At 33.8% G+C, this 16,565-nt stretch overlaps 1 protein-coding gene across 1 annotated transcript in view; it reads left to right on the plus strand.

The window, feature by feature from the left end:
- LOC136032817 (E3 ubiquitin-protein ligase TRAIP-like) overlaps nt 1-12,782 on the plus strand; it is a 40,748-nt gene extending 27,966 nt beyond the window's left edge. The window contains exons 5-6 of the mRNA XM_065713223.1: nt 7,338-7,520; nt 11,117-12,782. Coding sequence (XP_065569295.1) covers nt 7,338-7,520; nt 11,117-11,443 — 510 coding nt within the window. The 3' untranslated portion in view covers nt 11,444-12,782. The remainder of the gene's footprint in view (nt 1-7,337; nt 7,521-11,116) is intronic.
- The last annotated feature ends 3,783 nt before the right edge of the window (nt 12,783-16,565 follow it).

The following is a 16,565-nucleotide window of genomic DNA, read 5'->3' on the forward strand; positions in this document are numbered from 1 at the left end:
TGAAAATCCACCTGGATAGCGAGAGTCAAAACATATCAAAACTGAAAATGATAGCGATGATGATTGGGTTTGGGATTTTGACTTGGATAAGGTCATCAATGCCTACCAGATTTAAGTTAAAAAAACAAAGGTTCGTCGATATGTACTTCATAGTGACGCTGAAAAATAAAGAAGAAAACTGAAAAAAGAATAAAGGTAAAAAACTAAAAAAAAAACTAAAAAGAAAAAACACTCAAAGAGAAATTACAGACCGGGACACAAATGACGACCGAGACAGAGGGAATATAAGTGACTACCGGGAACCTCAAAGAGAAATTACAGACTGGGACACCCGGACACAAATCACGACCGGGACACAGGGAATATAAATGACGACCGGGACACAGGGACACAACTACAACGGGGACGCCGAGGGCACAGGCGGGATATATAAATGACGACCGGGACACAGGGATTGTTCGAATAGAAATTACAGACCGGGACACAAATGACGACCGGGACACCGGGACACAGGGAATATAAATGACGACCGGGACACTCAAAGAGAAATTACAAACTGGGACACCGGGACACAAATGACGACCGGGACACAGGGAATATAAATGACGACCGGGACACAGGGACACATCATTAGAATAATGAGGTATAGATCTGAATACGGATTGTTTTTCCCATGGACAATTATATGTTGCATGTTCAAGAGTCAGTAAACCTGACAATCTATTTATATGCACAGACAATGGGACAGCGAAGAATGTTGTATATTCGCATGTTTTACGTAGTTAAAAACATATATTTATATCTATCTCTATTCACAGGTGGGACACAGGGACACAACTACAATGGCGCGTAACTAATATGGCGCGTAACGACTTACGCGCGCGGGGGGGCTTGGGGGGGCGCAAAGCGCCCCACCAACTAGGTGTTGGGGTGGCGCGAAGCGCCACCCCAACAGCTAGTAGATATATATAATTGTCCATGGGAAAAACAATCCGTATTCAGATCTATACCTCATTATTCTAATAATGTGTCCCTGTGTCCCGGTCTTCATTTATATTCCCTGTGTCCCGGTCGTCATTTGTGTCCCGGTGTCCCAGTTTGTAATTTCTCTTTGAGTGTCCCGGTCGTCATTTATATTCCCTGTGTCCCGGTGTCCCGGTCGTCATTTGTGTCCCGGTGTCCCGGTCTGAAATTTCTATTCGAACAATCCCTGTGTCCCGGTCGTCATTTATATATCCCGCCTGTGCCCTCGGCGTCCCCGTTGTAGTTGTGTCGCGCCCCCCCAAGCCCCCCCGCGCGCGTAAGTCGTTACGCGCCATATTAGTTACGCGCCATTGTAGTTGTGTCCCTATGTCCCACCTGTGAATATAGATATATATATATATATATATATATATATATATATATATATATATATATATATATATATATATATATATATATATGTTTTTAACTACGTAAAACTTGCGAATATACAACATTCTTTGCTGTCCCATTGTCTGTGCATATAAATAGATTGTCAGGTTTACCGACTCTTGAACATGCAACATATAATGGTCCATGGGAAAACAATCCGTATTCAGATCTATACCTCATGATTCTAATGATTGCCCTTGAGCTTTGTTGATGGTGATTGCTAATCGACCATTCCCTGAGTCGCCATCGTCATTTATATATCCCCCTGTGCACCCCGGCGTCCCCTTTGTAGTTATGTCCCTGTGTCCCGGTCGTCATTTATATTCCCTGTGTCCCGGTCGTCATTTGTGTCCCGGTGTTCCAGTCTGTGATTTCTCTTTGAGTGTCCCGGGCGTCATTTATATTCCTTGTGTCCCGGTGTCCCGGTCGTCATTTATATCCCCCTGTGCCCCCCGGCGTCCCCATTGTAGTTGTGTCCCTGTGTCCCGGTCGTCATTTATATTCCCTGTGTCCCGGTCGTCATTTGTATCCCGGTGTCCCGGTCTGTATATACATTCGTTTTTTTAGTTTTGTTTTTCTCCTTTATTTTTTTCCTTTTTTCCTTTTTTTTCTTTTTTAGTTTATTTAGATTTTTAGATTTTTTAGTTTTTTTATTAGTTTTTAGTTTTTTTGTAGTTTTTACCATTTTTTTAGTTTTTTTAGTTTTTTTTTTTACTTATGTCCTGGTCGTCATTTATACTCCCTGTGTCCCGGTCGTCATTTGTGTCTCGGTGCTTTGTTGATTGCTAATTTATATCTATCTATATAAAAATAAGTTGTCTGTCTGTGGATGGATCAGGTGACGTCACCTGAAAAAACTGGATCAGGTGACGTCAAAACTGAAAAAACTAAAAAAAGGCAAAAACTACAAAAAAACTAAAAACTAATAAAAAAAAAAAGCTAAAAAACTAAAAAAACTATAAAGGTAAAAACCAATAAAAAACTAAAAAAAAACTGAAAAAACTAAAAAAAGGCAAAAACTACAAAAAAAAAACTAAAAACTAATAAAAAAAGTAAAAAAGCTAAAAAACTAAAAAAACTAAAAAAACTAAAAAAAGGTAAAAAACTAAAAAAAATAAAAAATAAAAAAAAACTAAAAAAAAGGAAAAAACTGAAAAATAAGCTAAAATAAAGGTAAAAACCAATAAAAAACTAAAAAGAAAAAAAGGAAAAAACTAATAAATGACGACACTCAAAGAGAAAGCGACCAGGACAAAAGGAATGTTCGATTAGCAATCAACAAAGCACCGGGACACAGTGAGTATAAATGACGACCAGGACATAAGTAAAAAAAAAAAACTATCTATATATATAAAAAATAAGTTGTCTGTCTGTGGATGGATCAGGTGACGTCACCTGAAAAAACTGGATCAGGTGACGTCAAAACTGAAAAAACTAGAAAAAGGCAAAAACTACAAAAAAAACTAAAAACTAATAAAAAAAAAAAGCTAAAAAACTAAAAAAACTATAAAGGTAAAAACCAATAAAAAACTAAAAAAAAAACTGAAAAAACTAAAAAAAGGCAAAAACTACAAAAAAAAAACTAAAAACTAATAAAAAAAGTAAAAAAGCTAAAAAACTAAAAAAACTAAAAAAACTAAAAAAAGGTAAAAAACTAAAAAAAATAAAAAATAAAAAAAACTAAAAAAAAGGAAAAAACTGAAAAATAAGCTAAAATAAAGGTAAAAACCAATAAAAAACTAAAAAGAGAAAAAGGAAAAAACTAATAAATGACGACACTCAAAGAGAAAGCGACCAGGACAAAAGGAATGTTCGATTAGCAATCAACAAAGCACCGGGACACAGGGAGTATAAATGACGACCAGGACATAAGTAAAAAAAAAAACTATCTATATATATAAAAATAAGTTGTCTGTGGATCTGTGGATCGTGGATCAGGTGACGTCACCTGAAAAAACTGGATCAGGTGACGTCAAAACTGAAAAAACTAAAAAAAGGCAAAAACTACAAAAAAAACTAAAAACTAATAAAAAAAATAAAAAAGCTAAAAAACTAAAAAAACTAAAAAAAGGCAAAAACTACAAAAAAAAACTAAAAACTAATAAAAAAGCTAAAAAACTAAAAAAACTAAAAAAAAGGCAAAAACTACAAAAAAAACTAAAAACTAATAAAAAAAATAAAAAAGCTAAAAAACTAAAAAAACTAAAAAAACTAAAAAAAGGTAAAAAACTAAAAAAACTAAAAACTAAAAAAAATGAAAAAACTGAAAAATAAGCTAAAATAAAGGTAAAAACCAATAAAAAACTAAAAAAAAAACTGAAAAAACTAAAAAAAGGCAAAAACTACAAAAAAACTAAAAACTAATAAAAAAAGTAAAAAAGCTAAAAAACTAAAAAAACTAAAAAACCTAAAAAAACTAAAAAAAGATAAAAAACTAAAAAAAATAAAAAATAAAAAAAAAATAAAAAAAAAGGAAAAAACTGAAAAATAAGCTAACATAAAGGTAAAAACCAATAAAAAACTAAAAAGAAAAAAAGGAAAAAACTAAAAAAAATTTTCATCTAAAAAACTAAAAAAAACTAAAAAAGGTAAAAACTAAAAGAACTAAAAAAGAAAAGAATAAATGACGACACTCAAAGAGAAAGCGACCAGGACAAAAGGAATGTTCGATTAGCAATCAACAAAGCACCGGGACACAGGGAGTATAAATGACGACCAGGACATAAGTAAAAAAAAAAAATTAACAAAACTAAAAAGAAGGTAAAAACTACAAAAAAACTAAAAAGAAAAAAAAACTAAAAACTAATAAAAAAACTCAAAAATCTAAAAATCTAAATAAACTAAAAAAGAAAAAAAAAGGAAAAAAATAAAGGAGAAAAACAAAACTAAAAAACGAATGTATATACAGACCGGTACACCGGGATATAAATGACGACCGGGACACAGGGAATATAAATGACGACCGGGACACAGGGACACAACTACAACGGGGACACCGGGGGAAACAGGGGGATATAAATGACGACCGGGACAAAAAAACTAAAAAGAAAAAAAAAACTAAAAACTAATAAAAAAACTAAAAAATCTAAAAATCTAAATAAGCTAAAAAAGAAAAAAAAAGGAAAAAAATAAAGGAGAAAAACAAAACTAAAAAACGAATGTATATACAGACCGGGACACCGGGATACAAATGACGACCGGGACACAGGGAATATAAATGACGACCGGGACACAGGGACACAACTACAACGGGGACACCGGGGGAAACAGGGGGATGTAAATGACGACCGGGACACCGGGACAGGGAATGGTCGATTAGCAATCACCATCAACAAAGCTCAAGGGCAATCATTAGAATCATGAGGTATAGATCTGAATACAGATTGTTTTCCCATGGACCATTATATGTTGCATGTTCAAGAGTCGGTAAACCTGACAATCTATTTATATGCAAAGACAATGGGACAGCAAAGAATGTTGTATATTCGCAAGTTTTACGTAGTTAAAACCATATATATATATCTATCTATATTCACAGGTGGGACATAGGGACACAACTACAATGGCGCGTAACTATTATGGCGCGTAACGACTTACGCGCGCGGGGGGGCTTGGGGGGGCGCGAAGCGCCCCCACCAACTAGGTGTTGGGGTGGCGCGAAGCGCCACCCCAACAGCTAGTTATATTTATATTTTTTATATTTATTAATATTTTTTTAGTTTTCTTTTTCTCTTATTTTTCAGTTTTTTCCTTTTTTTTAGTTTTTTCTTTTTTAGTTTTTAGTTTTTTTTTGTTTTTTACCTTTTTTTAGTTTTTTTAGTTTTTTTAGTTTTTTAGCTTTTTTAGTTTTTTTTATTAGTTTTTTGTTTTTTTTTAGTTTTTGCCTTTTTTTAGTTTTTTCAGTTTTTTTTAGTTTTTAGTTTTTTACCTTTTTTTAGTTTTTTTTAGTTTTTTAGCTTTTTTAGTTTTTTTTCTTTTTAGTTTTTTTTTGTAGTTTTTACCTTTTTTAGTTTTTTTTCTTCTTTTGTATTAGTGTGAAATAATTCAGACGTCATATGCGGACAAACACGACGTCACTCGACAGACAGACAGACAGACATAACCCACAAACAACTTATTTTTATATATATTTATTCATATTTTTTTAGTTTTCTTTTTCTCTTTTATTTTTCAGTTTTTTCCTTTTTTTTAGTTTTTTTCTTTTTTAGTTTTTAGTTTTTTTTAGTTTTTTACCTTTTTTTAGTTTTTTTTAGTTTTTTTAGTTTTTTAGCTTTTTTAGTTTTTTTATTAGTTTTTATTTTTTTTGTAGTTTTTGCCTTTTTTTATTTTTTTCATTTTTTTTAGTTATTAGATTTTTACCTTTTTTAGTTTTTTTTAGTTTTTTAGCTTTTTTAGTTTTTTTTTTCTTTTTATTTTTTTTTGTAGTTTTTACCTTTTTTAGTTTTTTTCTTCTTTTGTATTAGTGTGAAATAATTCAGACGTCATATGCGAACAAACATGACGTCACCTGATCCATCCACAGATCCACACACAGACAACTTATTTTTATATATATAGATATATAAATATAAACTAGCTGTTGGGGTGGCGCTTCGTGCCACCCCAACACCTAGTTGGTGGGGCGCTTCGCGCCCCCCCCAAGCCCCCCCCCCGCGCGCGTAAGTCGTTACGCGCCATATTAGTTACGAGCCATTGTAGCTGTGTCCCTGTGTCCCACCTGTGAATAGAGATAGATATAAATATATATTTTTAACTACATAAAACATGCGAATATACAACATTCTTTGCTGTCCATTGTCTGTGCATATAAATAGCATTTATATTCCCTGTGTCCCGGTCGTCACTTGTGTCCTGGTGTCCCAGTTTGTAATTTCTCTTTGAGTGTCCCGGTCGTCTGTCCCGGTGTCCCGGTCTGTAATTTCTATTCAAACAATCCCTGTGTCTCAGTCGTCAATTATATATCCCGCCTGTGCCCCCGGCGTCCCCGTTGTAGTTGTGTCCCTGTGTCCCGGTCGTCATTTATATTCCCGGTCGTGATTTGTGTCCGGGTGTCCCAGTCTGTAATTTTTCTTTGAGCTTCCCGGTCGTCATTTATATTCCCTCTGTGTCGATCGTCATTTGTGTCCCGGTCTGTAATTTATCTTTGAGTGTTTTTTCTTTTTAGTTTTTTTTTAGTTTTTTACATTTTTTCAGTTTTTTTTTCTTCTTTATTTTTCAGCGCCACTATGAAGTACATATCGCCGAACCTTTGTTTTTTAACTTAAATATGGTAGGCATTGATGACCTTATCCAAGTCAAAATCCCAAACCCAATCATCATCGCTATCATTTTCAGTTTTGATATGTTTTGACTCTCGCTTTCCAGGTGGATTTTCATCTAACTGCGCGGTTTTGCGTTCTTTAGCCGCAAGCCTGTTTTCTTGCTGTTCTTGTGATTCCTCGGCACGCTTTCTTTTCTTACTTTCTCTATCAGCAGCAAGTTTTTTGGCATAAACTCTTTGAGCAGCTTCCTCGGCTGTTGCCATTGTAGGTTCTTCAGTCATTTTACAATTAAACATTTTTCCGTGAACGCATGTCTTAAATATCTTTAATGACGTCACCGTCATAGCAAAAATGACGACAACTAACTTCATGACGTCAGTCGCCACAGAAACATGACGTCACCTGACAGACAGACACACAGACAGACAACTTATTTTTATATATATAGATAGATTTATTATTAAGTTTAAAATTTTGTGGCAAGTATCTTGAAATTCCTGATGATGGTGGCAAAATTGCGGGGACCCATCCAAGCTTTTCTGCCAGTAGTATCTAGTTTATGTGGGATGAACTACTAGAATATGTTTTATAAGATGTATGTAACTGGTTCGAGACTCAGTATGTGAAAAAAACTAATAATTTATAAATGTACCTTTGTAGAATGAGGATTTGAAAAATAAGCTGAAAGTTCTATCCAAATCTCGTACTAGTAAAAGTGTGGCATCTAGATCTGACACCAAAGATGTACGGTCGGAAAAACGTGAAGAACCTTGTTTGGAGACAACTGCCGATTTCCTATCTCTTAAAAATGATGAAAGTATTTTTCTTACTCCTGATGAAAAGGTTAGTTCCGTTTTATTGATACAAGCTGTTGTATTCAAAAATAAATTCATCTTTTCCTGTTTAATTTTATAGGTTTTTCAATCTGGACTATTTAGCCCTCCACATATTTCTCCATCTTAAAGTGGAGTGTTGATCTCCCGATAGCTCCCAGCTTACTGCAGTGCGCAGTCTTTTGGCGTAGCGTCAATTTACCAATGCTTAGAGAGACGATGTGCAAAAAGTATTTTTCAATTGGCTAGGGGGAGGGCAAATTTACCGTTTTTTCTTCAATGAAAATGCCAAAAAACTCTTTGGACAGGGGCCGAAAAATCTAGGGGTACAGGCCCCTCCTCAATTAACGCCACTGTGTCTTGTAGTAGTTCCTTACATTCAAGAAATCAACTATCCTTGTGAATATTTCGAGTTTAATGCTCTTTTTTAGGGCCTAGCGAACCAGGCATTTATCTGAGGGTGGTAGTTAGAGGCACTTCAACAAATTAATTTCTAGAAGAATATATTGAAGGGCTGTTAGCACATTGCATTCAAATAGGCGCTGTTCAACAGTTTAATTTTATTATGTTGCAGAATCTACAATATGGGGATAAGGGGGTGATGCCTTTTACGGTGGGGATATAGTACAAAAAGCTTGAAATTGAGGCCTACTCAATTGTATCTGCTGTTATCAAAATTCAATGGGGACGGGACTAAAAATTTTGGTCCCCCCTTAAAACAAGAAACAGTGGTGAAAACCAACAAAAAATAAGCTAAAAACACATAGCCCCAAATGGCTTAAGAAAGTATACCTTTCGTTTGATGGTCGGGTTGTCTTTGAGAAGCAAGAGGTTGTTAGTCTTTGAATTTCTACAAATGAAAAGTGGTATCAAATTTAAGCACTTAGTTTTATTAACTTTTTTTTTTACGGTTTAAAGTAGCAACGATGACAAAATGTGGCACGGCCCTAAAAACTTTGTAACTTTGAAACAATCAAAAGAAGATCTTAAAAATCGTGGTTTTCAAGAATGAGTAAACCTAACATGGGTCTAGGAGAGGGGGTTGTTTTGATGTCTTTATTTTTGATGCTTTTATTTTGATTGGGATTATTATTTGATTTTGGGGGAAATAAATGGCTTTTTTTCACAGCGAAATTCTGCTTTGCATGGAAACATCAAGTTGGTTATTATTTGACTGAATTGGAACCTACATTTATTTTCTGATATATATAATTTCTTCTGATTTAGTTGCTGATATTTAGGTGAAATATAAGTATTTTAGTAAAATAAATGTTTCTTGTTTAAAAATTATAATCTATGTACTAGGAATTGATAAGCAAAAGAAATTAATGCAATATATTTTTTTTTTTTAATAATCTTTGATGATATAACTACTTCGAATCTCTAGCTCATAAGTAGGTAGTCTGTGATTGAGATTTCGAATCGACAATATGAATTTTTATTTTTTATTTTTTTAGTTATTACAAAAGTTATTATCTTTTTCTTTTTTTTTTGTAAGGCGGAAATACCTAGGCGACATCTATCTAAAAATGAATATCACAATCATAATATGTTGATTTTTTGAAATTCATAGGTTCGTGTGAAAAATCCCACACGTCCTGACAATATAATCTCAAAACGTTTTTCTTTTGTTGCTATTAACAAATAACTTCATAGTCGACAAAAATTTTGAAGAAATGGTAATTTTGGTCTAGATAAAAAAAATGGCAATTCGGTTTATTTGAGTGATCGATGTTGTTTACTTAATGTTCTACTCCTAACGTCTCATCACAGCACTAGGCCGCCTGAATGTCGCACAAGTTGTGCTTAATCCCACCCTTCTGCTTCAGAACATCATTTTATGTTACATCCGTTAAAGTTCTTACTTTCTCTAAATCCGTTTTTATGTCCTGCCCCCATTTTGATGATGACTGAGTTTTTTAAAGAAATTTCAGTTTTTTATTTGGTACCAGTTGGATTTCTGCAACGTACTATTTGCAACGCACAACGCACAACGATGTTTTGGATGTTTTCCAAAACATCGTTTTGAAGCTTTCAAAGAAAAGTAAAGAACAGTATTCAAAACTTAATATTATAAATATTATTAATAATTTAAAGTTTAATGCAGTTGGTAAATTAATCTCAGTTGTTAAATGTTAATTGTTCTAATGAAAAAGGAAATATATTAAAACTATTGTCTGTTTTCAGTAAAGTGTAAATGACAATCTAGCCTTTAGGGTGTTAGAGGCGTGGGTAGTTATACTTCTTTATATGCTATATTTTGTTTGATTTGGGTTTCATTATTATTATTCTTTTTAGATTTTACTTGGTTATTTGTTCTTTAGGGTTTTAATATATTTTAATGTGACTTTAATTTTCGGCTCGTTTTATGCTTTAATATTGTTTTTACTTTTCTTTGATTTTTTTTTTGGGGGGGGGGGAATATTTTATTTCAATAATCAGTTGCTGTTCATTTTTTAACTGACATGGTTTTATTATGAGTTGATTATTTTTTTTTTTATTTAGTTTTTCTGCTTAACAATCCAAAAGTCTGATTGTAATTAAAGTTTAGGTTAAATCTGAATATTAGACGAAATTTTTGATCAGCCGTATTTTTATTGAATAATTTTGGAATAGTGTTTTTTAATAAAAACAAATAAGTAAATAGATGATTTTGATGGGGAAGGGATAACATGGACTAAAATATTGTTTTCCTAGGTTTTAAAAATGGGGGCTAAAACCTCCTGTGAATGGTTTTCAACCATGGTGGACTTCTTTACTCCAATCTGCCGCCATTACTGAAGGGTTTCAAGCTCTTTTCCAAAATTAAAATAAATATGTTTTTGTGATGAAATGTTACCGCTAAGATCAACCAAAATAATAGCCATCATTACTGAAATAGCTCGAAATGACAAAGTCTTCTCACTACCCATTTTTTTTCATAAACCTTGTTAAAATTTTTGTTTCCATGGCTCGCTCTTGTACTTTGCAGTTACTGTTGCAATCATGGTATATGCTATTTCAGAATTTTATTTCTTAACCTCCATAAATGAGGAATAATGTGATTGGCTTGTAATTGCCAGAAGGCGGGGCCATTTTCCTCTCCAGAGATAAGGAATAATGCGATTGCCTTGCAGTTGGCAGAAGGCGGGACTATTTTTCTCCCTAGGGATCTCTTGCGAGGTATCTTATTTTCTAATAAATTTTATGTTCTGTTCTGTTGCCACTGCTATTCTGTTTAGTTCCAGCTTTTGACATTTATTATAGAAGTTTCTATTTTGTTGCCTTTAAACAAAATTAAATTTATCTTTTCATAAAATTATTCCCTTTTTTTTTCAAGAGTACCTTTCGAATAAAGTCTCCAAATTACGAAGAACGGAAATGATTTATTGATATTTTTAATTTTTATGTTAGCATAATATTTAATAATATTTTTTTGTGTGTCATTCAAAAGTGATATAGCTCACGATATTAACAACTTAAACTTTTAATAAGGATATTTTAAACTATAAAAATCTTACTGTTATAGATTTTTTCACTTAATCCACTCTCTAAATTTGGAGAAACATCTTATTTGTAGCTTTGTTTAAAAAAAAATCTATACTTCATATCTTTTTTCTACTTCAGTCGTCTAAGGATGTGGCAGACAGCATCCTGGAAGTAATTGAGGAAAAAGAAGAATCTCCAAAAGCTTCGACAAGTCATTCCAGAGGAAATGATGCCATCCTGAGTAACCTATCAATAATGAGAAAGCGCCCTATGACCAACCTATCAAACTCGCCCGTAAAAAGGAATAGAGATAGTGATATATCCTTTAATGGTTTTGGAAGCTCATCACGGCCGGATATATTCCCAGTTCCCAGTTCCACTAAAACTTCTGCCAGAACTGTGAGGATTAAGTCGGGTAGTACAGTAAAAATGGCAAAAATAACAGATTTTATAGAATTAGAGTGATTTTGTTTGTTATAAGTAATTGTATAAGGCCAATGAACAGAATTGATTCGAAAAACGAACAAACTAAAAAGAACTGTATCTATGCGTATTTGTTATGTTTGATTCAAGAAACATTGATTCTTCCAGGAAAAGATGTATTTATTGTTTTGGGTGCGTTCCAAAAGACAATTATTATTAAAATTAATTAATTATGCGCTATTGCTTTCGCTCCGTAACGCGAGATAGCGAAAAAAATGGGTTCAAATCTTGGTATTAGTTGCGCAGAAGCCAACATAAGAAGAAGAAGAAGCCACTAAAATACTTTATATGAGTTTCAAATAGAGATTGAAACTGGAGTCATCAGCCATTTTAGTATAAAGGGTTTGTTATAAATAAATAATTGACTATCATTAATTGTAATGGGGTCTGGAAAGCACTTTTCAAACTGAAGTCACTTTATTGTACTGTTAAGGGCAAAAGGGGCCAAGTAGAGATAATTCTAACTGGAAAGGGTATCGGGGGAGTCTAAGGCAGGGGTTGGGAGGTACATCGCAGAAACTCTTGAATTTTCTTGAATATTTTGGCACCCCTTCTTCAAATTATTGCATAAAATTAGTTCTTTGTTTCTATTGCCCTCTTCCCCCGTCCTCAACAAATGCCCCCGTATGTTCCTAGTCTAGCGATCGGGATCCAGTACTGTAGTTCCATTTATCAGGGCTTAACTTTGTACTAATTTTGAGAATTTTCTTAGGGGTGAGGCAATAAGGGCTCTAAAGAGTACTATAGTTCTTGCATTATTTATGGTAAGTTTGTTGATTTCTAATGGGGAAACGAGTGTCAGAGTCACGTCGGGTTCAGGAACCTCCAGAGCTGTAAATCTAGCAAATATAAATCCTGTGCACAAATTTCCCGTTTTAATAAGTCTTCTCCCTGGTTTTATTCGCTCATCTCTGGCTATAATAAATTTCAAAAATAATACGAAATAAGTATGTATCCCAGCGCATCCTTCCGAGAAAAATGCAAAATTTCCTATTTAATAGATGGCGGTTGAAATCTTTGTTCAAGAGTTTCAAGATGTGTTGAAGTTAATGGTGTTTAAAGGTGGTTCCATCGATAGTGTACTTTTTTGTACGAGGATATCCAAAAGTTTCAGTGTTTTACTATGCATTTTACTGAATGCTTCGGCTCTGGGTATCTTGATAGGCCCCTATGTGATGACACTAGGATATTTTGAAAAGGATGTTTTCTTTGGATCAGGGCCTTACATTTCTCATCAAGTAAACGTAAATCCTGCTTATTAAACTAATTCTAAGTTATTATCAGTGGCAGAGTTATATTAAAAATAAATTTGTTACCAATAGTTTGTCGATGGAGTTTTCAGCATGTCTATAGTCAGTTATTTTTACATATCATCGTAGCCCAACATCAGTGTGCCAGAAGTCCCACCGATGTGCCAGAAATGCCAGAGTGCTCCCAGTAATGGGATAAAGTTGCAGTTTAGTGCCACGCAGGTAACAGAGTGCCTGCGTAGTATGCTAGGACTCCCACCGGCGGAGTAAAATTAGTTTAGCGGCTCTTTCGAAGAAAATATTATAGAACCAATAAGTTCCTTATTTTATGCTTTTTTCCAAATATCATCGTTTCTTTTGCGACCTTGTACCCCCTTTCCCCGGTTGGTCTTAAACTAGGATATATACAAAACTAAAGAAAGTTCTAAAATAATGACATTCTTCCTTTATAATAAGTAGTGTGTTTCTATTAATCTTATAATTTACAGTATGCTATAAAACTTTATAATATGCAGTATGTTTTGATTAATCAAGTTTCCTTCCATCCTTTCCTTTTCCTTCCTTTATAATATATAGTGTGTTTCTATTAATATTATAATTTGCAGTTTGCTATAAAACTTTATAATATTCATTATGCTTTGATTAATCAAGTTTCCTTTCATCCTTTCCTTTTCTTCCTTCCAACTTTTCCTTTCCTTCCGTCATAATCAAGTTTCCTTCCATCCTTATCCCTTGTTTTCAAATAATTGCAACTAATATTTTTCGACGATTTCGACGACTGAGGGGTTTTCACGGTTCAAGAAAGAACCAAACCTGTTTGTACAAAGAAAATCTGACGCATCATTAGATGATAAACAAGGAAGAAATATATTATTAGGACTATATCCAGGACCACTAGGGGGAAGGGGTCCATTCTCAGGGAAAGGACCATCATTTTTGAAAAGAGCATAAAATAAGGAATCTTAGTATACTGTGTTTTACAATGCTTCCTTCAAAATTGCTCCTAAACAATTCTTTTGAGTGTTTTGATAATTTTTTTAATCCTGAAGTTTTTTGTACATTTTCTACTTTTGTTCGTGTTTAGTTTCTTCTTGGAAAAATTAAAAATATTTAATGACCTAATATTATACTAATAAAATCATCTTGTCTTTTAAGATATTCACTTTCATGGTCAGAGGTTTAGCTGGAAGACAAAGTTTAGTTGCTTGGCAACGTTGCTTTTCCTTTTATTTTCAAAAGAACTGTAAAATACGGAACTTCAGAGTCAGTGATCTGGAATTAATTAATTACAAATAATTCTCGGGAGAGTCTAGCCGAAGTCCAACAGATTCGGTCCAATTATTTCCCTCTAAATCACAAAATAACTCGTTATAAAAAACTTGCAAAATATTGACAAGTTTCTTTATACTAATAAAATCATCTTGTCTTTTAAGATATTCACTTTCATGATGAGAGGTGAGCTGGAAGACAAAGTTTAGTTGCTTGGCAACGTTGCGTTTCCTTTTATTTTTAAAGGAACTGTAAAATACGGAACTTTAAAGTCAGTGATGTGAAAGTAGTTAATTACAAATAATTCTCGGGAGAGTCTAGCCGAAGTCCAACAGATTCGGTCCAATTATTTCCCCCTAAATCACAAAATAACTCGTTATAAAAAACTTGCAAAATATTGACAAGTTTCTTTGGCTACAAATGTACTTAAATATACGTATACTTTTAAGAAGCTATTTGAAGGTCCAGTCAAAAAGGTTCTGAGGAACTGGTTCTGTCCTTCATTTTTCCAATGTAACGGCAAAAAATAAATGTAAACGGCAACGGTCGTCAGAATTTGCTGTTACAGCACAAACGACCGCACACTACTGTTACAGCACTCTTTAACATTTTTACATAGTTATAAGGTTTGTTCAGTGAAACCCCGCCTCTTATTTATTAATATTGCCCCGTCATACTCTTATCAAGTGCACTCTCAGTGAAAGGTTAACAGAAATTTTGTAAACTTGGTCTTAATAATTCCAGAACATCAAGCCTACATAGGTGAGCATTGAGCCTAAGTTTTACCTTTAATTTAGCCTGTAATTGGCGCAAAAGGAAATCTCTGAAAACTATTAAGAAGCAGGACGGCAGAGTACGTCCAATGCTTGCGTGTTAGAAGTGCACTTCAATTTTGTTGGTCTATTTGTGGTTTGTATATTTTCAAAAGCCGATCACACTATTTATTTCCGCGTAAGACTGTAAATTCTCATAAACATTTCATAACCACCAAACAGTCTGATGGTCAAGTATTGGACCATTTTAAGCTAGTAGAAAGACCACAAAATCTGAAAGTTTTTTTTGTGTTAAGGTTTGAGCTTAAAAAAAGAATGAAAAATGCTTGAATAACAACACTGTTAAAATCAAACTCTGTTTTTCTTTGAACAAGGCATCTTTTGACGAATATACTTTCACGTTTTTGCAGATGGCACTATCGGGCCTGTAATATGTCATATCAACCAAACAAACAGGCATTAATAGTGCCCGTCATGTTTTTTCCCCAATTTATACACTAATAACGATAATTATTATGCTTAAAAGATCTATTAACCTTTTTTTCAATTTGGAATTTAATAGGTATTACAAAATTAACATACAAATTAGTAGAAAGTTCTTTAGCTCATTAGCATGCAATTTGCTATCACATTAAGAAAAGTACTAAATTGAGGTCCATTTCAACGAGAACAATAAATCAATTCTTATTTCTTTCTCTTTCCTCTGTTTGAGGATTTCAGTAGTTAAGAAATTGAAGGCATCGAGCTCATCCCATTAATTATTATAGCTTATCCTAGGTACAGGCGGGGCTTACCGTTAAAGGTGGTATAGGTGGATTTTTACGGGGCTTCCGAACCGCAAAGCATACATTTTGAGCCACCGTTTTCAGTTTCTGTGAAAAGGAATTACTTCGACTAATCTTAAGAGCTACTAGAAATGAAATAAGAAAAACGCTACTAGGTGACTTGATCAGTGCCAAGTATGAAAAGGATGTTCCTACAAGGGTCTTCTTACCTATTATTACTGCTAAAAGTCTATTCCAGGCTTCAGGGCCTGTGTACCTAATTTAAAACATATGTGGCATAGAAACAGGTGTTCCCACCGATCAATATTTCTAGTTTCATAACCATGTTCCCTTTTTTTTTATAAAAGCCCAAAGAGTGTGCAGGTAACAAGTTAGAAATGATTTTATACATAAACAAATTTACAAAATTAACAAAACCATGGTCAAATCTTACCACTGCAAACAATTTTATAGTTCACATTCATTGTCCTTTCAAATTCTTCTCCAGAAGCAATTCCAGCCGCTGGATGGGGCTACCATGACCTTCAGGCGTGACTGTTTTGATTCGTGGTAAGTATCTTTCAGCCAGGTTAGTTAGTAACTCTATTGACGTTTCAGACTGCAGTTGTAACAGTTTTGGACAGTATACTTCAAGACAAACGTTCAGTAGTGTTGCAGTAATATCCACTTCTGGTTCTGTTTCGGTAATCATGGAAATCCATTGCTTGGCTTCAACTAAAGACATCACATTCTGATTGGGTTGAATCAAAAGGGAAAAATATAAACGAGACACTGCTTCTATTCGCTTCAAAAATTTATTTGGCTCCTCAATTTCCCCAGCTTTACAGTGATAACCCCCACACCGATAGTAATCCTCTTCAGATTGGCCTTCAAATTTAGAAGGAAAGAATGGCGCTAGAAATGGACAAGTTTGGTAAAAGCTGGCAAGCATGACCTCCTTGAATTCCGAGTAGTCTGACATCAGGGACGTAATGAGCTTGGCACACATTAAGGATGTTTCATGCCCGTTCAAATCACCTCGCTTCAA

This window comes from Artemia franciscana, chromosome 11, assembly GCF_032884065.1.
Source record: "Artemia franciscana chromosome 11, ASM3288406v1, whole genome shotgun sequence".
Taxonomy (NCBI): domain Eukaryota; kingdom Metazoa; phylum Arthropoda; class Branchiopoda; order Anostraca; family Artemiidae; genus Artemia; species Artemia franciscana.